This window comes from Alexandromys fortis, unplaced genomic scaffold (assembly GCF_014885135.2).
Source record: "Alexandromys fortis isolate MF-2015 unplaced genomic scaffold, M_Fortis_MF-2015_v1.1 scaffold_308, whole genome shotgun sequence".
Taxonomy (NCBI): Eukaryota; Metazoa; Chordata; class Mammalia; order Rodentia; family Cricetidae; genus Alexandromys; species Alexandromys fortis.
The window spans coordinates 799,072-822,874 of NW_026068180.1; the positions used below are offsets into that span (position 1 = coordinate 799,072).

At 43.5% G+C, this 23,803-nt stretch overlaps 2 protein-coding genes across 3 annotated transcripts in view; both read left to right on the top strand.

The window, feature by feature from the left end:
- LOC126492601 (granzyme B(G,H)-like) overlaps positions 1 to 23,803 on the top strand; it is a 68,226-nt gene that overhangs the window by 25,049 nt on the left and 19,374 nt on the right. The gene's annotated exons all lie outside the window — the stretch shown is intronic.
- LOC126492607 (granzyme C-like) lies at positions 35 to 14,831 on the top strand. 2 transcript variants are annotated; one of them, XM_050129137.1, is made up of 5 exons: positions 35 to 120; positions 974 to 1,124; positions 1,571 to 1,706; positions 13,719 to 13,979; positions 14,594 to 14,831. In XM_050129137.1, exons 1-5 carry the CDS (start codon positions 66 to 68, stop codon positions 14,735 to 14,737), a joined length of 747 nt encoding a protein of 248 aa, XP_049985094.1. In that variant the 5' UTR covers positions 35 to 65; the 3' UTR covers positions 14,738 to 14,831. The 2 variants fall into 2 exon arrangements, with proteins under 2 accessions (XP_049985094.1, XP_049985093.1); XM_050129136.1 differs by lacking the exons at positions 35 to 120; positions 974 to 1,124; positions 1,571 to 1,706 and adding exons at positions 11,623 to 11,773; positions 12,840 to 12,990; positions 13,421 to 13,556.

The following is a 23,803-nucleotide window of genomic DNA, read 5'->3' on the forward strand; positions in this document are numbered from 1 at the left end:
CTCCTTCATCCTTCAAGGGCTCTGTCCACTCTGCCGTCCTCCAGCCTGAGCAGCCTCCTAAGAAGATGGCAGCAGTCCTGATTCTTCTGACCTTTCTTCTGCCACTTGGAGCTGGTGCAGGTGAGTGAACACCCTGATTCTAGAGGTGCCATCCCATAATACCTCTGTGGAGTCTCTGCCCAGTTCTAGTCAGGAACTTCCTGCACTGAACCAGGAGCTTACTGAACCTCAGTCCCAGACCGTCCCAGACCAACCCAGACCTGGAAGCCTATCACTGGCTAGATAGTCTACAAGGTATGGAGAGGGGCGGTGTCCTCAGCTGACACGGTTTGCACTATCTTCTCTTTGTGTCTCCTGGGGAGTGTATCATCCCTAAAAGGAGAAGTAGCAGAGAAGGCAAAGTTACTAAAATGTATACCATTAACTCTACCTGATCCCAGACCCAGGGCAGCTTTTATGACCAGTCAGCAATGATGTAAGAACACCAGTTGTAGAATATTAGCATTATTTACTTATCTCCAACCTCAGACTACTAAATCTAGAGGACAGGGTGACAAAATGCCTGTGCTGTACACTCCATTACGTTTGCAGTCTAGTTTTGGTTTGGCCCTCCACTTCTTTCTGCAGGTCCCCAGCTACTGCCATTAAACCAGAGGAATTCTATAATATCCCCTAGGCTCTGATTCCCTTTAGCTCTGAGCCACCATTTCAGAAGCTAAGTAAACATTATTAGGAGAAATTTAGAAATCTCTCTCTAAAGACTTTAGGGTAAAAGGTGACAAAATTAGCAGAAATCCAGACAGGAGAGGTGTCTAGATATCCATTACCCGAGAAAGACTAACATGAGCCACCCAGCATCCCCTTGGTCTCTAGAATCATGAAAGAAGTTTGTCCCTTCCATACCCCTCCCTAGATCTTCCCTCCTACCTCATCTCCTGCTCCCAGACACCTCATATTCTTGCCTTTCTTTCAGAGGAGATCATCGGGGGCCATGAGGCCAAGCCCCACTCCCGCCCCTACATGGCATTTATTGAATTTGTGAAAGATGATGGCAGAAGTGATAGCTGCGGAGGCTTCCTGGTAAAAGACAACTTTGTGCTGACAGCTGCTCACTGCATGGGAAGGTGAGGAGAAGGAGCCCATGATTCCTGAGACCCCAACAGGAGTTTCCATATTCTACTCATGGATGCTCCTCTGAAAGCTCACTAGAGGGCAGGGCTGTGACAATGGAAGTCTGTCATCAGGGAAACTTTGAGGTCAAAGGGTGAGGGGTCAGAGGCAGCAGCACAGTTGAGTTGAAAGCAACTACACTGGTCAGACTACAGCAGTGGCTGAGGTTGATAGTGCACATTAGGAGCCAATGCAAACTTTGGAATATTGCCTGAAAACAAGACCAAGTTCTCAGGAGTCTAGTGTTCTTTTAAAAGAAGAGCAGTGGTTTACACCCTGAGGCCCTTCTGTCTCCTCAGTCCTCTCAGCTAGAGCCCCATCTGCCCACACAGCCTCTTACCGCTCCTGCACTGTGTCCTCTCTCACTCCACATCTCCCATCTGCACTCTGCTCTCTGCAGCTCAATGAGAGTCACTCTAGGAGCCCACAACATCAGCTTCCTGGAGGAGACCCAGCAGATAATCCTTGTGGCTAAAGCCATTCCACATCCATATTTCAATCGTAAGGATGTTTCCAGTGACATCATGCTCTTAAAGGTGAGAACTGCCCCCACAGCTCTCTAAGATCTGCTTTGCAGGGATCGCCCCTCCCCTCCTCCTTTCAATCTGTTATTTCCCTTCCTGCCATCCTGACTTTCAAAAGGTCCCTGGCCACCATTCTCCTGCCTGAGCTGCTCTCTCCTGCTTCTTTCCCCACAGCTGGAGAGGAGGGCAAAGAGGACTAAAGCTGTGAGGCCCCTCAACCTGCCCAAGAGTAACGTCCAGGTGAAGCCAGGGGATGTGTGCTATGTGGCTGGTTGGGGACGGTTGGCTCCAAATGGTAAAATCCCAGATACATTGCAAGCGGTAGAGCTGACAGTCCAGAAGGATGAGGAGTGTGAGCTCTGCTTCAAAGGTTGTTACAACAAAGCCACTGCGATCTGTGTGGGGGACCCAAAGATCAAGCGAGCTTCCTTTAACGTAAGTTGGATTCTGGGCTCCATGGGAGAAAGAAATAAATCGGGAACCTAGGGACCAAACATCATGGGACTCTTTTCCTTATTGGCCATTATCTTATTCCCTGGGAACACCAGTCACAGTAACTAACTCGAGCTTCAGAGCTGACAAGGAGCCTTGGTGAAGGCAGTTGGCATAAAGCAGGATTTGCACAGCCCTCCTGACACCCAGGCTCAGGCTTTAGAAAGCCAAGCTCCCTCTGTGTGTCGTCATCATAAGCAGGGGTCTCCTCAGAGCAGGCACCCACATTTGTCAATGGACTGGTCCTCCATGCTTACATCAGGCTCACTCACCTATCCCCATGTTCTTAAACAATGGCTTGGAGCTAAGGATCCCACACACCTTCATAGGGAGTGGATCACAGTGGAGAAAGGGCGGAGGCTGGGCTCAAGAGGGAGATGAAGCCCTAATCCTGTCCACAATCAGAATGGGAACCCCAGGAACCTCAGGCCTGCCCTCCATTTCTCTCAACGTATATTTCATACACCTTGGAGAGGAGCCTGACATGAGAGGGAGGCTGGGACTAGGCTGAACAATAGCTCAGTTCCCTGTGACCCTTCTCCATTCACAGGGGGATTCTGGAGGGCCTCTTGTGTGTAAAAACAGAGCTGCAGGCATTGTATCCTTGGTCTGTTCTGATGGTTCAGCACTGGGAACCTTCACCAGAGTGTCAAGTTTCCTATCCTGGATAAAGCAAATGATAAAACATAGCTAACTACAGAGCAAACCAGACCCCTCCCTGACGCACCATCTTCCCTACAGCTGAGTCCAGGACTGTCCTAGGACACCAGCAAATCAATAAACGTCACTTTGCAGCATTGAAAGACTGGCTTCCTGCTCATTCACAGGGACCAACTCTGTGCTTAGCAGACCAATGTCCTACTTTTCTTCTCTGCTCACTCCAACACCATACACATCCTCGCCCCAAATCTCAGACATGGCCATTGCACACCTTGTTTCTAGTAGTCTCACTTTGCAGTCCCGGTTCTTCTGACAGGCCCTAAGTTGTGCTTGGGTGTCTCTTTTCATGGTGCTCCGGGTGAACATTTGTACTCCTCTGTGTCATATGGAAGAAAGGAGAGGAAAAGCACCTTTGGTCCTGGAGATATGAAGACAGAGCTGAGGTCACTGTAGATGGTCCTTCCCGGATAGGGTATCTCTGTCCCACTTCTTCATCATTAAAGTGACAGCAGTTTCAGAGAGGTCTGTTTTACATCTAGAATTCATTTTGTATCAACTTCTGGAAACAGGCCAAGTTTCCTCCAGCCTCTTAGCTCCACCCCCATCTTTTTTTTATGCCTGCTCTTATGAGTTATCAGCGTCTATGCTATAAAGTCCAAGCTAATCTGAACATGTCCCTACCTCTTATCCCCCTACCTAGGACACCCAGATCCACATGTGATCCCATTCATTAGAGTCTCAGACCTGTGGTGTCAACCTAAATCATGACCTGGCAGGGAGGGGGCTCACAAATATCCAGGCCAGAAATGTCATCATAGAGGTTCCATGCAGGCCAGGGCTCTCAATGTCGTACAACACATTTACCCCACCTGCCACATGCTCAGATCTAGGGAAGCTCTTCACAATCATCTCAGTCACACCCCCAACCTCCCCATGTGCTCAGCATCCATAGCATCAGGGTCTCTCAGCAGCCAGGAGCTCCTCTGAGCTTGTTCATCTCAATCATTGCCAGCTTCTAGACTATAGTGCCCTGCTGTCGTTTGGTTGATGTCAGTCTTTGACATCCACAAGGCAAAAGAACTAAAAATCTCTACCGTTTCATATGTCAACACTGAAGTGTATGAACTTTGAAAATGGCCTTAGGCAATTAGCTTCTATGGTAAACTATTCAGAAAATCAGCATTCCACCCCACCAGCCGTTGGCAGTAACTAGAGAATAACCCAACTAAGATGGCCTCTTTCTATTTAATTGAAAGGTAGCAGATTATAGAATCAGTATGCAGATTTAAATCCTATGAGATGCACATATACAGAAACATAATTCAGAAACAGAACATAATATAAATCAGTAGGTCATGAAATAAAGACAAATGAACAAATGGTGTGGAGAAGTTCCTGTGATGTTTCAACATTCTTGGTTACTGCATCCATAATTCCTAAGTCTGCCTGGGCTTCTCATTGTTAGGAAGCTCTTGGCATGAGACTGTATCAAGAATGTGTGTCTTTTTCTTAAATAAAAGTCTCCATATGATGGATTCACATTGTTTAAAAAAAACGAAGCTTCTAGGCATGAATGCTCTTGCCTTAATCCAGCACTGGGGAGGCAGAGTCAGGCAGTTGTCTGACTCCAAGGCTATAAGAGAGAGACTCTGTCTCAAACAAACAAATAATAATTTTTAAATTAACTTAAATAATCATAAAATTCCAAGCACCCCTGGCTCAGGGTCCTGTGCTGTCAGACATTTAACAGATAACATGAGTGGCAGATACTGCTCAATGCCTGCTCATCCCAAACAGACAGAGCATCACATTCTTCTGGGAGATGGAAGAAAATCTCCATTTGTATCAGGTAACTTTCAAACTCAAGCTTTTATTAGGAAGAAATGTAGGTGGCACACATCTTCTGATAGAGAATGGAAAAATAAACCCTGCCCAGAAGACAGACTAAGGATCCAGCTCCTTTGGAGACAACAAATACAAAGAAGAGTGCAGAATCAAAGAAAAATGCATGTGAAAAATCGCATGGTCACATGCGTATTCAGCTTAGACATCATATTTACATTGAGGAGAAGGTTCTATGGCTTAAAATAATGTTGAAAACCATTATTGTTTATGTTTTAGAGTGGAGATAAAATAGTTTTCTACCAAAAGGTAGTAACTAACCCGAGGAACAGCATCAAAGATGTTGGGATGGAGGCTGAATTGAGCCTAGGATTCCTTGAGCAAATGACCTCAATGATATCTAATCTGTGGTCAGTCACTTTCTGATATTCCACAGAAAAGGTGAGCCCATGCTTAGACTCCCTCTGGAGAGAACCTCCTGGGCTCCTCCCACTACTGCATGGTGAAGGTGTCAAAGCCACAATGCTTTGCTCCCCTGAGCACACATTAGAGTGGATTCAGAGGCTGTAAGTGTCGTAAATACAAACTACTTCAGATTCCTCTAGTCTGTGGATGTGTCTCCCAGTTCTCACCATTTGCTTGGAGTTTATTCAGCTCCCCTAACATCTATACTGATGTTCTACACCTGGGAAAGGAAATGCTTCAATTCATCAAGACCCAACTTCTCTGCTCCCCCAGGCCATTGCAATCCAGCAAGCCAGAGAGCCTAAGACTCCCCTGAAGGACCGGAACAAGAAAACAGGACTTCTTAATTGTGCTGGGGAACACATACCATTATACCTGCATTGTTCTGTCCAATGTCATACTTCTGCAAGCACCATTTCTGTGGACCTAGAGAATATAGAGTTTCTGTTTTATGTTTGTGTCCCATGCCACCTTTTTTTTGGTGGTTTTTAGTGACTGTGTCCCTGTTAGGCTCATGTATTTGAGCACCTGGGTCCCAGTTGATGCTGCTGCTCAGGGTATTAGAGAATATGGCCATGGTGTAGCAATTACATTGCTGTGGCTGGCTTTGACTCACACCATTACCAGTTCTCTCTCTCTCTCTACTATGGTTCTCTCTCTGTGTTGTGTGTGTGTGTGTGTGTGTGTGTGTGGCACATGCATATGTTTATGTGTGTGTAACTGTATTGTACGATTCTTGATAATGTTGTTCTAATACTGTGCAATATGAATATTTGTGTGTTCTTCATGTTGTTAAACATGCATGACTGCAGTGTGATGCTGCTAGCCAATGTTTTTTTTTTCTTTTTTCTTTTTTTTTTTTACAAGTGAAGACCATCAAACTGGCAACATTATATTTTCATGGAGACGTAGCAAACCAAACAGAGGTTATCAGTGATATTTTAATCTACATTGCCAAATGGGTTTTTAATGGTATTTGGAAAACAAGTTAGAATTCCTCTTTGAGTATTAGGAACAAACGCACTGGAACCTTGCCTCACATACCACAACCCAGCTACCATTCTTTGAATAGGCTCTCACTCCACACTGCATCCACAGCTGAGATGCTGAAATACTCAAATCTTGCTTTCTATTTTCTTTTCAATTTTTATAGTAGAAATAATTATAGTTCTTTATCTCTTATTATTTCTAATTGCAGCATGGCTTCTATACTATGATAGAATATAATACAACTCAAAAAAGAGAGAAGATCTCTCAAGGAAAAGGAGTCAGGCAGGTACTTTTTGTCAGGTAAAGACAAGACTCTGTTAAAACTTTCAGAATTTGCGAGTGTTCATAAAGGTGATAACAGAGAAGGCATTACATACAAATGGTGCTACCTGACATAGTAGCTGTCAAGGAAGGCAACACAGGACAAAGCAATGGAACTGAGAAGGGACATCTTCTCAGTAACAACAAACACTTAAAGTTTTATTTTAGGATGATGAGGATATGGTTCCATGGGTAAGAGCACTATCTGAACAAGGTGGAGAATCTGAGTTCAGATCCCAGCACCAGCATAAAAGATGCTGATTAGGGCTGATGTGCCTGTATCCTCAGTGCAGACACAGGAAGACTGCTGATGCTTGCTGCTAGCAGCCTCAACAAAACAGTCTGTTTCAGGTTCAGGGAGAGAAGCCATTTCAAAGGACTAAAATGGAAAACAGTAGAGGACCCTGACATCTTTCTCTGTACTCATACAGGCATGAGACAACTACAACGACATACATGTGTACACACAAGCACCACACATTTAAAGAGATAGTCACACCTGGTCTAGTTATGTTCTTTATTCTGATAAAAACACTGTCCAAAAGCGCTTGGCCAGGAAAGGGTTGATTCGGCTCACCTGTCCCACCTGCACTCCATTGCTGATGGAAGTCAGGGCAGGCAGGGGCTCGAGCAGGAGCAGAGGCAGGAACCTCAGAGGAAAGCTGCCTGCTGGTTCAGCTTGCTTTCTTACACAACCCAGGACCGCAGGCTCATGGATTGCCCTACCCACAGTGGGCTAGTTCCAGTTCCATCCATTAGCAATTCAAAAGTACCGCACAAACATGCCCACAGTCAAACTAATGGGCACAATCCTCAATTGAGAGCTCCTCTTCCGGTGTTTCTAGTTTATGTCGAGTTGACAGAAAGTACCCAGCACAGCTGGTTAGATAGGCTCTGTGGTAAAAAGCTAGATATGTGGTTATGTGGTTATATTTAAAATAATAAAACAAAACAAACTGTGAAAACCGTTTCATGATAGTGAGTGCACTGAGAGGTGTACAAATAGTATTCCAATTCTGATATGCCCTAAGGAGTGAGGAATATTTATTAATAATCTCATTGGGGTTCACCAGACTACAACCAAGAGAACAGAACAAACTGAGAAAAATTCTATCCAAAGAATTTTGGAGACCAGAATTACTCATGTTAAATCTTATTCTTTGGGGATGGATTGCAGTGCTGATGCTAAGAACAGCCCAACCTGATATTTGGTTCCAGGTAGTAATAATGGAGCTAACGTCATTGAAGAGATAACACCCTTGAAGACGCGAAATAAATACATTTTTTTTTGTATGGCTCAGTGGAAAATATATTGAAGTTGTTTTCTTTGTTCATAATCAACCTAACTAGTACAGCTGCTGCTGATGCCCAGCGATGGTGCTTTAAAGAGACAGACCAGCCTGGCAGTGGTGGAGAAAACTTTAATCCCAGCCCTGGGAGCAGAGGCAGCTGGGTCTCTGAGGTAAAGCACAGCCTGGTCTACAGAGAAAGTTCCACAACAGCCAGGGACACACAGAGAAACCCTGTCTCAAAAATATGTAAATGAATGAACAAATCAAATAAATTAAAAATGTAAATCAAAGGAAAATAAGAGGAACTTGTAAAATTAAGAGAAGACAGTGCAATTACCACATGATACTCATGAATAATGATGTGTCCGTGCAGAAGTCATCAAGAAAATTTATGAAAAAGGAAGAAGGTCTCAGTGGGAATTTTGGGGGAGGACAGGGGATGAATTTGATAAAAAATGCCAAAAACTTTGGACACAAATATAAAATTGTCAAAAAAGACAAGCTAAGTTCTAAAAGAAAAATTAATGCAAAATCATTAAAGACTGGGTAATTTCTGCAGTACTCAGTTTCATAAGGGACAAGGGATTAAATCATCCTCAATGCCAGGAATTCCTGAAAAGTGTTCATGGTAACTCTGATGAAATCATTTACATTTTAGAAGTAAGATGGCCATTCTCTGGACATTACCAAAACATTATTAGGTTACTTACAATGTTGTAAGCAGTATTTATGCCAGAATTTGGGAATGAAAACTCAATTATAGATTGACCTTTTAGTGGATTTGACTGTTTATTTCATCTTTAACAGGAAAACCAACCTCCCAATACCATGTTTTATACCTAAGTGCTCCAGGAGAAGGTGGTATTATGGTAAGCTCAATTTAAGACAAATAATTGCATTTCAATGCAGCTCAATACCGGTTTGTAAACAGTGATATTACCTTGCTCTTACATTTGACAGAAAAACTGAAAACAGATACCAAGATTTCTAGAAATACTATCACTATTTGGTATAATCACAAGTTCATTTTCATTAGCATACATATTATCTGCCAAAGTTCCCTGCTGAATTTCAATTGGAAATGCCTTGATCTGCAATCATTCTTTCAACCTAAAAATAGTTTCAATCATGTACGTTCTCTGCATTCATGGGCCTCTTACAGGACCTTCTCTGAAACAGGAGCTCACCCTTCACAGTCACACTGGATTCACGCCATCAGCTTTTCATAGCACCTACATTTGTGGTCACAGATATTGGGAACTGATCATACAGGCCTGGGGAGATGACTCAGAAGTCTTAATGGTAGAGACTGCTCTTGCAGAGACCCAAGTTCAGTTCTGAGCACCCATGTTGAATGTCTCATAACACTTGTAACCTCAGCTCCTCCGGCCTCCAAGGGCGTGTGTACTCACATGCACATGCCCCAACTGGAACACAGACACATACACATAATCCATAGTTAAAATCCTTGATGTAGATATCCTCTAGACATGATGAGGGAACTACACCTGTGAAATTTCAGCAATATGACTGCTTAAATAAGATCTGAACAATGTCAACACCAGTAGATCTTCCAAAGTGGTTGGGGAAATACCAGGGGGCCCCATCCCAAGATGAAAAGCAACAAACTATAAAGTGCTGAGAGAGGGAGAAATAGTCTTTCCCAAAGATGAGCCCCTCTAATGGTTATCCAATCCTAAGTGGTCAGACCTAAATGAAATATGAATTCAAGCAATAATAAACTGACTCTGTATGCTTTATTTATACTTCATCACTATGTATGTTGAGAGAGGGAGAGAGAGAGAGAGAGAGAGAGAGAGAGAGAGAGAGAGAGAGAGAGAATGATAACTAAAGAATAATAGACCTTGAATCTGAAGGGAATGGAGCACCAGAAAGGAGTTAGAGGGATAATGGCTGATGGCATGCTTATATTTTAATTTTTCAATAATTCCAAATGGTAAGGCCACTAAGAGTATAATTAGAACCAAAATATCTCACCCCATCTCAGGAATTCACTGAGATTGGAGCTCTGTCCGTCAAGCCAGTTGTGTTTAACAAGTCCATTTGTTTTTCCAAAGCAATGTCAAAAAGCTCACAATTTTTGTGTTGTCCTCATTCACTATTTTTGTTTGTTTGCTCTTTCTTTTTTTTTTCTTCTATCTATCCTGAAACAGGGTTTCTATGTGTGTCCCTGTACATGCTGGAACTCACTATATGGAGCAGGTTGGCCTTGAACTCACAGAGATATGTCTGTCTCTTCTGCCGAATGCTGGCATTAAAGGGTTTGCCAACACTGCTCTCCTTTTTCTAGGATGAAATCACACTAAAGTAAATACTACTACTTAGCTGTGTTCACTTTAGTTATTCGATATCACTAAATTGGAGCTCGTTCATGGTTTTAAAAGATTACCTCAAAATGGATACAATATAATTAAGATATTATATTCTGTAATGATTTTATTGCATACCTGTATGTGCAGATAATGTATCATTTATATACATGGTTTCTTTTTAGGGAGAAATTATCAATTTTTATTATAGCTTGTATACTAATGTGTATCCCAAAACAGTTGTCCCTTCATTGTGGCCCAAAACTGATACAGAGTTCCACCCCATGGACTGGATAATTAATTTAGATCCAATTAATAGCCAGATTGCAGTTTACAACTAAGACAAGAAAGCATCTATGAACACCAAGTATGAAAGGAGGAAATTAAAAAATCTCTGAAAAAGCTATGGAGATAAAACAGGACCCAGGGTGCTCTGGGGTTGTTCTGGATGTGTATGCTTAAACACACACACACACACACACAAATGAACACTCACGCATACACACACTCACGCATGCAGGTACGCACACATTTGCACATGCGCATATGAGCACAACACACACACACAAACACACACACATACATACACACACACCTCTTTTCTTAGGGCAAGGCCAGCCTGTCCCTACTCCCAGAGCTGATCTCACACAGCTCTCCCATCGCATGCCCTAAGCCCAGATGCTCAGCTCACTCCAGTCATTATCAGCCTCTTCAAGAGCTGGATCCCTGTCTGTCTCACTCCTGGATCTAGTCCACTAAACAACCACTCAAGACTAATCAAGGGTCTTGTTTATCTATTAAAGATCCAAAGCAACACTGTAGGAAATCCACTGAAGTTCTCAGCATGGAAGCCAGTGCTAATCTAATCCTACTGAGCTCCTGAGAGATGAATGCCAATACAAAGTGAACAGGTAACCAATACATGCTAATGTGATTTGTTAGTGTACTTAATTATACAAGACAGTAGACACGATCATTGCCCACAAGATTTCACTTGCTTTAGAGATTTCTCTGTGACACCCTAGCAGTTTAGGAGAGTCAGAGAGAGTGAAGTTTAATTTATCAGACTATTCCAACAGATGTTCCTCAGTATGATCAGAAGTCTCAGAGCTTAATGAGAAGATGTACTGAAACTCTGCCTCTCCAGATAGGACACAGTATCAGCTTTTAATAAGCACTGTATAACTGTGTCTGTGTATAAGTAGTGCTATAGCTGTTTTGTGGTAAATTAGGTGTAACCAATATTTTTTCTAAAAAAAGAAAAGGGAGAAAGAATAAACCAAAGAAATAAAAAACATCTTACCACAATGGAAAAAAAAATGTAAGAGATAAGAAAAGCCACACTTTTGTCTCAGTGAAGGCACAGTAGACTTCCTGGGGTCTCAGACCCTCCTCAACCACAACCTTAACACCCTCTTTTCCTGGTCTTTATCCAGGATTAGCTCAGAGGATGTCATGTGGTGACAGTGACATTTATACCCAAACCAGGAAACTGCTGTAGACACTAAAGCCAATCAGAGCAGAGGTGCACAGGTTTAAAATGCCTGTGAGCTCACTGAGCGCTCACCTCCTTCATCCTTCGAGGGCTGTGTCCCCTCTGCCCTCCTTCAACCTGAGAGCCTTCCTGGGAAGATGGTAGCAGCCTTGATTCTCCTGACCTTTCTTCTGTTGCTTGGAGCTGGTGCAGGTGAGTGAACCAACCCCCCTGTCCCAGAGAGATTCCATCCCATAATACCTCTGTGGAGTCTCTGCCCAGCTCTAGTCAGGAACTTCCTGCACTGAACCAGGAGCTTCCTGAACCTCAGGTCCCAGACCAACCCAGACCTGGAAGCCTGTCACTGGCTAGATCCTCAACAAGGTCTGAAGAAGAGCGGAGTCCTCAGAGGACACGGTGGGCACTAGCTTCTCCCTGCTCTTCGTGTTTCCTAGACAGTGTACCATCCCCAAAAAGAGATGAAGCAGAGAATGCAAAGTTACTAAATGTATACCAATAACTCTACCTGAGCCCACACTCAGGGCAGGTTTTATGACCAGTCAGCAATGACATAAGCCTACCAGCTGAAGAATATGAGCAGTATTTATTAATCTCCACCCTCAGGCTACTAAATCTAGAGGACAGGGTGACAAGATGCCTGTGCTGTACACTCCATTACCTTTGCAGTCTGGTTTTGCTTGGCCCTCCACTTTTTTCTGTAGGTCCCCAGCTACTGCTATTATACCAGCTGAATCCTACAATATCCCCTAGGCTCTTAATCCCTTGAGCTCTGAGCCTCTAGCCCTCCAGCTAAGTAAAAATCATTCTTCCATGCAACGAATTCATTTACTGAGATCCTAGGGTATGATGAGCATCAGAAGAGGAGAACTTTAGAAATCCCTCTCTAAAGACCTTGGGGTAAAAGTTGACGAAATTAGCAGAAATCAAGACAGGAGAGACGTCCGGAGAACCATGGAGAACCATTACCTGAGAAAGACTAACATGAGCCACTCAGGATCCCCTCGTCTCTAGCATCATGAAGAAGAAATCTGGTTCCTCCATGTATTTGTAAAGTAGGGACTGGAGGACAAGTCCTACCCACCCCTTCCCAGACAGGGCACTGAGGCTTCAGACTCAGCAAAGATTATTCTATGTGCAAGGAATTTTGTCCACAACAGTCTTGGGAAACTGTAGATCTCACCGTTCACCTCTCCCTAGATCTTCCTTCCTATCTCATCTGCTGCTCCCAGACACCACATATTCTAGTCTTTTCTTTCAGAGGAGATCATCTGGGGCCATGAGGTCAAACCCCACTCCCGCCCCTACATGGCATTTATTGAATGTGTGAATGATGATGGCAGAAGTTATAGATGCGGAGGCTTCCTGGTAAAAGACAACTTCGTGCTGACAGCTGCTCACTGTATACGAAGGTGAGAAGAAGGAGCTATGCTTCCCCAAGTCTAGTTTCCATCTCCTACCCGTGGATGCTCCTCTGGGAGCTCACTGCAGGGCAAGGCTGTTACAATGGAAGATTGTCATCAGGGAAACTGTGGTCAAAGGGTGAGGGGTCAGAGGCAGCAGCACAGTTGAGTTGAAAGCAACTACACTGGTCAGACTACAGCAGTGGTTGAGGTTGAAAGTGCACATTCAGAGTCAATGCAAACTTTGGAATATTGCCTGAAAACAAGACCAAGTTCCCAGGAGTCTAGTGTTCTTTTAAAGGAAGAGCAGTGGTTTGCACCCTGAGGCCCTTCTGTCTCTTCAGTCCCCACAGATAGAGCCCCACCCTGCCCACCCAGCCTCTTACAGCTCCTGCACTCTCTCACTCCACATCTTGTATCTGCCCTCTGCTCTCTGCAGCTCAATGAGAGTCACTCTAGGAGCCCACAATATCAGCTTCCCGGAGAAGAGCCAGCAGATCATCTCTGTGGCTAAAGCCTTCCCACACCCAGACTACAATTTTAAGGATGACTCCAGTGACATCATGCTCTTAAAGGTGAGAACTGCCAGCACAGCTCTCTGTGCTCTGCTTGCTGCAGGGATCGCCCCTCCCCTCCTCCTCTCATTCTGTTCTTTTTTTCCTGACATCCTGGCTTTCATTGGGTCCCAGGAACCAGTCTCTTGGCTGAGCTGCTCTCTCATTCTTCTTTCCCCACAGCTGGAGAGGAGGGCAAAGAGGACTAATGCTGTGAGGCCCCTCAGGCTGCCCAGGGGTAATGTCCACGTGAAGCCAGGGGATGTGTGCTATGTGGATGGTTGGGGACAGTTGGCTCCAAATGGTAAACTCTCAGATACGTTGCAAGAGGTAGAACTGAGAGTCCAGAAGGATCAGGAGTGTGAATACCACTTTCGTCGTCGTTACAACAAAGCTACTGCGATCTGTGTGGGGGACCCAAAGATCAAGCGAGCTTCCTTTCTTGTAAGTTGCATTGTCCTCTCTGGGTTACATGGGGGAAAAAAAGCAATCTGAAACCTGGGGACCAAAATCAAGGGACTCTTTTCCCCATTGGCCATTATCTTATTCCCTGGGAACACCAGTCACAGTAACTAACTCGAGGCTCAGAGCTGACAAGGAGCCTTGGTGAAGGCAGCTGGCATAAAGCAGGATTTGCACAGCCCTCCTGACTCCCGGGCCCAGGCTTTAGAAAGCAGAGCTCCATCTGTGTGTCATCATCATAAGCAGGGGTCTCCTCAGAGCAGGCACCCACATTTGTCAATGGACTGGTCCTCCATGCTCACATCAGGCTCATTCACCTGTCCCCATGTTCTTAAACAATGGCCTGAAGCTGAGGGTGTGACACACCTTCTTAGGGAGTGGATCACAGTGGAGAAAGGGCAGAGGCCAGGCTCAGGAGGGAGGTGAAGCCCTAATTCTCTCCACAATCAGAATGGGCACCCCAGGGACCCCAGGCTTGCCCTCCAATTCTCTCAACGCACATTTCACACACCTTGGAGAGGATCCTTGACATGAGAGGGAGGCTGGGACTAGGTTGAACAACAACCCAGTTTCCTGTGACCCTTCTCCATTCACAGGGGGATTCTGGAGGGCCTCTTGTGTGTAAAAACAGAGCTGCAGGCATTGTGTCCTTGGTTCGTAAGGATGGTTCAGCACCAGGAACCTTCACCAGAGTGTCAAGTTTCCTATCCTGGATAAAGATAATGATAAAACATAGCTAACTACAGAACAAACCAGACCCCTCCCTGACGCACCATCTTCTCTACAGCTGAGTCCAGGACTGTCCTGGGACACCAGCAAATCAATAAATGTCACTTTGCAGCATTGAAAGACTGGCTTCCCTTCCTGCTCATTCACAGGGACCAACTCTGTGCTTAGCAGACCAATGTCCTACTTTTCTTCTCTGCTCACTCCAACACCATACACGTCCTCGCCCCAAATCTCAGGCATGGCCATTACACACCTTGTTTCTAGTAGTCTCACTTTGCAGTGCCTGCCCTTCTGACCGGCCCAAAGTTGAGCTAGGGTGTCTCTTTTCGTGGGACTCAGTATGGACATTTGTCCTCCTCTGTGTCATATGGAAGAAAGGAGAGGAAAACACCATTGGACGTGGAGATATGAAGATAGAGCTGAAGTCACTGTCAATGGTCCTTCCCGATAGGGTATCTCTGTCCCACAGCTTCATCCTTTGTCTCACCAGCAGGGCAACTGTCGTTCTTCAGAGTGTAGGACATCGGAATTAACACGCAACACAACTTCAGGTTCTGCAGACAAGCCTTTAATTCCACTTTCTCACAAGTATATATAGCCTTCAGCAGAGGAGCCAAACCAGTAATAGCAGGAAGCTCATCACGGTAACTCAATGGCTTAGGAGTAAACATCCTTAGAAACATTGCTGACAACAACAGATTGTTCCTGTTTTTGTTCCTGTTTTCAACCAACTTCAAAAGTGCAAAACAGATCAAGTGTGGGTGCAAAGGCCTGTCCTATAGGGACCCAACAATCCTTAAAGTAACAGCAATTTCAGAAAGGTCTGTTTAACATCTTGAATTCATTTTGGTATCCTCTTCTGGACACAGGGCAAAGCTTCCTCCAGCCTCTTCTTTTTTATGCCGGATCCTATGAGTTATCAGTATCTATGATTTAAAGTCCAAGCTAATCTGAATATGTCCCTACTTCTTATCCCCCTTCCTAGGACACCCAGATCCACATGTGATCCCATTCATTAGAGTCTCAGACCTGTGGGGTCAACCTAAATCATGACCTGGCAGGGAGGGGCTCACAAATATCCAGGCCAGAAATGTCATCAAAGAGGTTCCATGCAGGCCAGGGCTCTCAAAGTCTGTCCAACACCTTTTATCCCATCTGCCACATGCTCAGATCTAGGGAAGCTCTTCACAATCATCTCAGTCACACCCCCAACCTCCCCATGTGCTCAGCATCCATAGCATCAGGGTCTCTCAGCAGCCAGGAGCTCCTCTGAGCTTGTTCATCTCAATCATTGCCAGCTTCTAGACTATAGTGCCCTGCTGTCGTTTGGTTGATGTCAGTCTTTGACATCCACAAGGCAAAAGAACTAAAAATCTCTACCGTTTCATATGTCAACACTGAAGTGTATGAACTTTGAAAATGGCCTTAGGCAGTTAGCTTCTATGGGAAATTATTCAGAAAATCGGATTCCACCCCACCAGGAGTTGGCAGTAACTAGAGAATAACCCAACTGACATGACCTTCTTGTATTTATTTGCAAGGTAGCAGATTACAGAATCAGTATGCAGATTTAAATCCTATGAGATGCACCTATACAGAAACATAATTCAGAAACAGAACAGAATATGAATCAGGAGGCCTTGAAATAAAGAGAAATAAAAAATGGTGTGGAGAAGTTCCTGTGATGTTTCAACATTCTTGGTTACTGCTGCATCCATAATTCCTAAGTCTACCTGGGCTTCTCATGGGAAGTTCTTGGCATGGGACTGTAGCAAGAATGTGTGGCTCTTTCTTTAATAAAACTATCCCTATCTTGGACTCACATAGTTTAAAAAAAACAAAAACAAAAATGAAGTTTCGAGTCAGGAATGCTCTTGCCTTAATCCAGCACTGGGGAGGCAGAGATAGGGAGATGGCTGACTCCAAGGCTATAAGAGAGAGACTCTGTCTCAAACAAACAAATAAGAATTCTTAAATTACCTGAAATAATCATAAACTTCCAAGCATCCCTGGCTCAGGGTCCTGTGCTGTCAGACATTTAACAGATAACATGAGTGGCAGATACTGCTCAATGCCTGCTCATCCCAAACAGACAGAGCATCACATTCTTCTGGGAGATGGAAGAAAATCTCCATTTGTATCAGGTAACTTTCAAACTCAAGCTTTTATTAGGAAGAAATGTAGGTGGCACACATCTTCTGACAGAGAACGGGAACATAAACCCTGCTCTGGAGACAGACTAAGGATCTAGCTCCTTTGGAGACAACAAATACAAAGCAGAGTGCAGAATCAAAGAAAAATGCATGTGAAAAATCGCATGGTCACATGCGTATTCAGCTTAGACGTCATATTTACATTGAGGAGAAGGTTCTATGGCTTAAAATAATGTTGAATACCATTATTGTTTATGTTTTAGAGTGGAGATAAAATAGTTTTCTACCAAAAGGTAGTAACTAACCCGACAAACAGCATCAAAGATGTTGGGATGGAGGCTAAGTTGAGCCTAGGATTCCTTGAGCAAATGACCTCAATGATATCTAATCTGTGGTCAGTGACTTTCTGATTTTCCACACAAAGATGAGCCCATGCTTAGACTCCCGCTGGAGAGAAACTCCTGGGCTCCTATCACTACTGTATGGTGAAGGTGTCAAAGCTACAATGCTTTGACCCGCCCAGCAGGTCCTAAGTTATTCCTGGGTCTTGAAGAGGCAGTATCTGAAAGACATGGAGGGAGAGAGAAACGGACGCCAAGCAGTATTCCTTGTCAAGGCATGCCCTTTATTGGAGCAGGTTTTATGTCTTATATACTCTTCAGTGAGGAGCTTGGGCAGGGGGGAACTGAGGAAGGGGGAAAGGGAGGAAGGAAAGAAGGGGCTCAGTGGCTAGGTAGCTAAGCTGGGCAGTTGCAAGGTCAGTGGCTAGAGCACCTGCTGTTAGTGATAAGCAGCAAATAAAGAAGACAGTCTGAGGTGCCCTCTGAAGCTTGAATCTCCAAGGTCAGCATACAACGTCTTAGTTAACTTTGTAAGTTTTCTGTCTCAAGATTTCCACCTCAAGGCCCTGTGAGACGTGAGAAAGGAGAAGCCTGAAATGGCTCCTGACAATGCTTTGCTCCCTTGAGCACTTATTACAGTGGATTCAGGGGCTGTAAATGTCGTAAATACAAACTGCTTCAGATTCCTCTAGTCTGTGGATGTGTCTCCCAGTCCTCACCATTTGCAGATATTTTATTCAGCTCCCCTAACATCTGTACTGATATTTTACACCTGGGAAAGAAAATGCTTCAACTCATCAAGACCCAACTTCTCTGCTACCCCAGGCCATTGCAATCCAGCAAGCCAGAGAGCCTAAGACTCCCCTGAAGGACACAGAACAGACACAAGGACACCGGTCTTCTCAATTGTGCTGGGGAACACATACAGTTATACCTGTATTGTTCTGTCCAATGTCATACTTCTGCGAGCACCATTTTCTGTGGACTTAGAGAATATAGAGTTTCTGTTTCATATTTGTGCCCCATGCCACCTTCCTTTGGTCGTTTTTAGTGACTATGTCCCTGTTAGGCTCATGTATTTGAGCACTTGGTGCTCAGTTGATGCTGCTGCTTGGGGATATTAGAAAATATGGCATTGGTGTAGCAATTCCATTGCTGTGGCAGGCTTTGACTCACACCATTACCAGTTCTCTCTCTCTCTACTATGGTTCTCTCTCTCTCTGTCTCTCTCTCTCTGTCTCTCTCTCTCTGTCTCTCTGTCTCTCTGTCTCTCTCTCTCTCTCTCTCTCTGCGCACACACACGCATGTGTTTATTGTGTGTAACTGTATTGTATGGTTCTCGAGAATGCTGTTCTCATCCTGTGTTAATATCAATATTTGTGTGCTCTTCCAGTTGTTAACCATGCCTGACTGCAGTGTGATGCTGCCAGTGTTTTATTTTCCATGTAAGGACAGTCAAACTGGCACCATCATATTTTCATGGAGACGTAGCAAACATAGAGGTCATCAGTAATATTTTAATGTACATTGCCAATGGGTTTTTAATGGTATTTGGAAAACAAGTAAGAATTCCTATTTGAGTATTAGGCACACACACACCAGAACCTAGCCTCACACACCACAACCCAGCTACCATTCTTTGAATAGGCTCTCACTCTGCACTGCATCCACAGCTGAGATGCTGAAACACTCAGATCTTGCTTTCTATTTTCTTTTAAATTTTCATAGTAGAAATAATTATAGTTGCTTATCTCTTATTATTTCTAATTGCAGCATGGCTTCTATACCATGATAGAATATAATACAACTCAAAAAAGAGAGAAGATCTTTCAAGTGAAAGGGGGCATGCAGCTACTTTTTGTCAGGTAAATACTAGAGTCTGTTAAAACTTTCAGAATTTGCAAGTGTTCATAAAAGTAATAACAGAGAAGGCATTACATGCAAACCATGCTACCTGACATTGTAGCTTTCAAGGACGGCAACACAGGACAAAGCAATGGAACCTAGAAGAGACATCTTCTCAGTAACAACAAACACTTAAAGTTTCATTTTAGGATGGTGAGGATATGGTTCAGTTGGTGTGAGCACTATCTGAACAAGGAGGAGAATCTGAGTTCAGATCCCAGCACCATCGCTTCTCGGCCTTTTGGCTAAGATCAAGTGCAGATCCCAGCACCAGCATAAAAGATGCTGATTAGGGTTGATGCGCCTGCATCCTAGTGCAGACACAGGAAGACTGCTGATGCTTGCTGCTAGAAGCCTCTACCAGTCTGTTCCAGTTTCAGGGAGAAACCCCATCTCAAAGGACTAAGATGGAAAACAGTAGGGGACCCTGACATCTTGCTCTGTACTCATACAGGCACGGGACACATACTCTGACATACATGTGTACACACAAGCACCATGCATTTAAAGAGATAGTCACACCTGGTCTAGTTATGTTCTTTATTCTGATAAAAACACTGTACCAAAGTGCTTGGCCAGGAAAGCGTTGATTTGGCTCACATGTTCCACCGGCACTCCATCACTGATGTAAGTCAGGGCAGGCAGGTGCTCGAGCAGGAGCAAAGTCAGCTAGTTCAGCTTGCTTTCTTACACAACGCAGGACCGCATGCTCATGGATTGCACTACCCACAGTGGGCTAGTCCCAGTTCCATCCATTAGCAACCAAATAGAACCCCCACAAACATGCCCACAGTCAATATAATGGACACAATCCTCAATTGAGGTCTCTTCTTCAGGTTTTTTAGTTTATGTTGAGTTGACAGAAAGTATCCAGCACAGCTGGTTAGATAGGCTCTGTGGTAGAAAGCTAGATATGTGGTTATGTGGTTATATTTAAAATAATAAAACAAAACAAACTGTGAAAACCGTTTCATGATAGTGAGTGCACTGAGAGGTGTACAAATAGTATTCCAATTCTGATATGCCCTAAGGAGTGAGGAATATTTATTAATAATCTCATTGGGGTTCACCAGACTACAACCAAGAGAACAGAACAAACTGAGAAAAATTCTATCCAAAGAATTTTGGACACCAGAATTACTCATGTTAAATCTTATTCTTTGGGGATGGATTGCAGTGCTGATGCTAAGAACAGCCTAACCTGATATTTGGTTCCAGGTAGTAATAATGGAGCTAACGTCATTGAAGAGATAACACCATTGAAGACGCGAAATAAATACATTTTTTTTGTATGGCGCAGTGGAAAATATATTGAAGTTGTTTTCTTTGTCCATAATCAATCTAACTAGTATAGCAGCTGCCGATGCCCAGAAATGGCAGTTTAAAGAGACAGACCCAGCCTGACAGTGGTTGAGAAAACTTTAATCCCAGGTCTGGGGAGCAGAGGCAATTGGTATCTGAGGTAAAGCCCAGCCGAGTCTACAGAGAAATTTCCACAACAGCCAGGGATACACAGAGAAACCCTGTCTCAAAAATAAGTAAAGGAATGAACAAATCAAAAAATTTAAAATGTAAATCAAAAGAAAATAAGAGGAACTTGTAAAATAACAGAAGACAGTGCAATTTTACCACACGATACTCATGATTAATGATGTGTTCTTGCAGAAGTCATCAAGAAAATTTACGAAAAAGGAAGAAGGTCTCAGTGGGAATTGTGCGGGATGAGAGGGGATGAATTTGAGAAAAAATGACTAAAAACATTGGATCCTATATAAAATTGTCAAAGAAGACAAGCTAAGTTCTAAAAGAAAATTTAATGCTAAATCATTATAAACTGGGTAATCTCTCCAGTAATGAGTTTCATAAGGGACAAAGGATTAAATCACCTCCAATGCCAGGAATTCCTGAAAAGTGTTCATGGTAACTCTGATGAAATCATTTACATTTTAGAAGTAAGATGTCCATTCTCTGGACATTACCAAAACATTATTAGGTTACTTACAATGTTGTAAACAGTATTTATGCCAGAATTTGGGAAAGAAAACTCAATATCAGATTGACCTTTTAGTGGATTTGACAGTTTATTTCATCTTTAACAGAAAAACCAACCTCTCAATACCATGTTTTATACCTAAGTGCTCCAGGAGAAGTTGGTATTATGATAAGCTCAATTTAAAGCAAATAATTGCATTTCAATGCAGCTCAATACTGGTTTGTAAACAGTGACATAACCTTGCTGTTACATTTGACAGAAATCTGAAAACAGATATTAAGGTTTCCAGAAAGAATATCACTATTTGGTATAATTACAAGGTCATTTTTATCAGCATATATATTATCTGCCAAAGTTCCCTTCTGAGTTTCAATTAGAAATGCCTAGATCTTCAATCCTCCCTTCAACCTAAAAATATTTTCAGTCATGTTCATTCTCAACTTTTATGGGCCTTTGATAGGACCTTCTCTGCATTCATGGGCCTCTTACAGGACCTTCTCAGGTGAGAGCTCACCCTTCACAGTCACACTGGATCTACACCCTCAGCTTTTCATAGCACCTACATTTGTGAGTCACAGGTCTCAGGAACTGAGCATGCAGGCCTGGAGAGATGGCTCCGACGTCTTTTGGTAGAGACTGCTCTTGCAGAGGACCCTAGTTCAGCTCTGAGCACCCATGCTGAATGTCTCATAACAGTGTAACCTCAGCTCCTCTGGGCTCCAAGGGCGTGTGTGCTCACATGCACATGCCCCAACAGGAACACAAACACATACGCATAATCCATAGTTAAAATCCTTGATGTAGATATATTCTAGATATGAGGAGGGAACTATACCTGTGAAATTTCAGCAATATGACTGCTTAAATAGGATCTCAACAATGACAACACCAGTAGACCTTCCAAAGTGGTTGGGGAAATGCCAGGGGGCCCCATCCCAAGATGAAGAGCCACAAACTATAAAGTGCTGAAAGAGGGGGAAATAGTCTTCCCCAAAGATGAGCCCCTCTAATGGTTATCCAATCCCAAGTGGTCAGACCTAAAAGAAATATGAATTCAGACAATAATAAACTGACTCTGTAAGCTGGATTCATATTTTCATCACCATGTATGTTGAGAGAAAGAAAGAGAGAGAATGGTAACTAAAGAATAAGAGGCCTTGAATCTGAAGGGGATGGAGAAACCTGGAAGGAGTTAGAGGGATAATGGCTAATGCTATGATTGCATTTTAATTTTTCTATCAGTTCAAAGTGTTAAGCACACTAACAGTAAAATTAGAAGCAAAATATCTCACCCCACCTTAGAAATTCACTGAGATCAGAGCTACATCTATCCAGCCAGTTGTGTCCAACAAGTCCATTTGTTCCTCAAAAGCTACGTCCAATAGCCCACAAAGGTTGTGTTGTCCTCATTCACTGTTTGTGTTTGTTTACTCTTTCTTTTGTTCTTTTTTTTGTTTTCTGCCACAGTGCTTCTTTGTGTACCCTTTGCTGTCCTCACTCTGCAGACCAGGCTGGTCCTTACCTCACGAAGATATGTCTACATCTACCCTCTGAGTGCTGGGATCCAAGGGCTGTGCCACCACTGCTCTCCTTACTTTTAGGATGATAGCACACTAAAACAAATCCTATTACTTAGATATGTTCAATATCTTTTAAAGATATCCCTAAATTGGAGCCCGATCTGTGCTTTTAAAAGATTACCTCTAAATGGGTAGTATATAATTAACATTTTTATATTCCGTAAAGATTTTGTTGCCGACCTGTATGTGCAGATAATGTATCATTTATATATGGTTCCTTTTCAGGAAGGAATTATCAATTTTTATTATATCTTGTATAGTAATGTGTATCCCAAAGCAGTTATCTTTTACTATGGCACAGAAATGATAAAAGTTCCAACCCATGGACCAGATGATTAATTTAGATCTAATTAATATCCAAACTGCAGTTCATAACTAGGGCAAGAAAGCAGTAGTAGTAGTTAAGTAGTAGCCATTCACTCATGCAGGTAGATCATTTACTTAGAATACAAAATATGGTGGGTATCATAATAAGAGTATTTTAGAAAACCCCCTCCATAGGACTTCAGGGTAAACGGTAAGGAGAGCTTGGGAGAATGGAAGGGTTGGGATGGAGGAAGGTTAGATATGGGAGCAGGGAAGTATATATCTTAATTAATGGAGCCATTTTAGGGGTGGCAAGAGACTTGACTCTAGAGGGGTTCCCAGGTGTCCATGGAGATGTCCCCAGCTAGTTCCTTGGGCAGTTGAGGAGAGGGAGCCTGAAATGGCCCTATCCTATAGCCATACTGATGAATATCTTACATATCACCATAGAACCTTCATCTGGCGATGGATGAAGCTAGAGACAGAGACCCACACTGGAGCACTGGACTGAGCTCCCAATGTCCAAATGAGGAGCATAAAGAGGAAGAACATGAGCAAGGAAGTCAGGACAGCGAGGGGTGCGCCCACCCACTGAGACAGTGGGGTTGATCTAATGGGAGCTCACCAAGGCCAGCTGGACTGGGACTGATGGAGCATGTGATCAAACTGGACTCTCTGAATGTGGCAGACAAGGAGGGCTGGCTGAGAAGTCAAGGACAATGGTACTGGGTTTTGATTCTACTGCGTGTACTGGCTTTGTGGGAGCCTAGTCTGTTTGGATGCTCACCTTCCTAGACCT

Excerpts from the sequence above, each read along its gene's own strand:
- LOC126492607 (XM_050129137.1), top strand. The coding sequence starts at position 66 with ATGGCAGCAGTCCTGATTCTTCTGACCTTTCTTCTGCCACTTGGAGCT. Across the intron at positions 121-973 it reads GCCACTTGGAGCTGGTGCAG|AGGAGATCATCGGGGGCCAT; the intron begins GTGAGTGAACAC and ends CCTTTCTTTCAG. Across the intron at positions 1,125-1,570 it reads GCTGCTCACTGCATGGGAAG|CTCAATGAGAGTCACTCTAG; the intron begins GTGAGGAGAAGG and ends TGCTCTCTGCAG.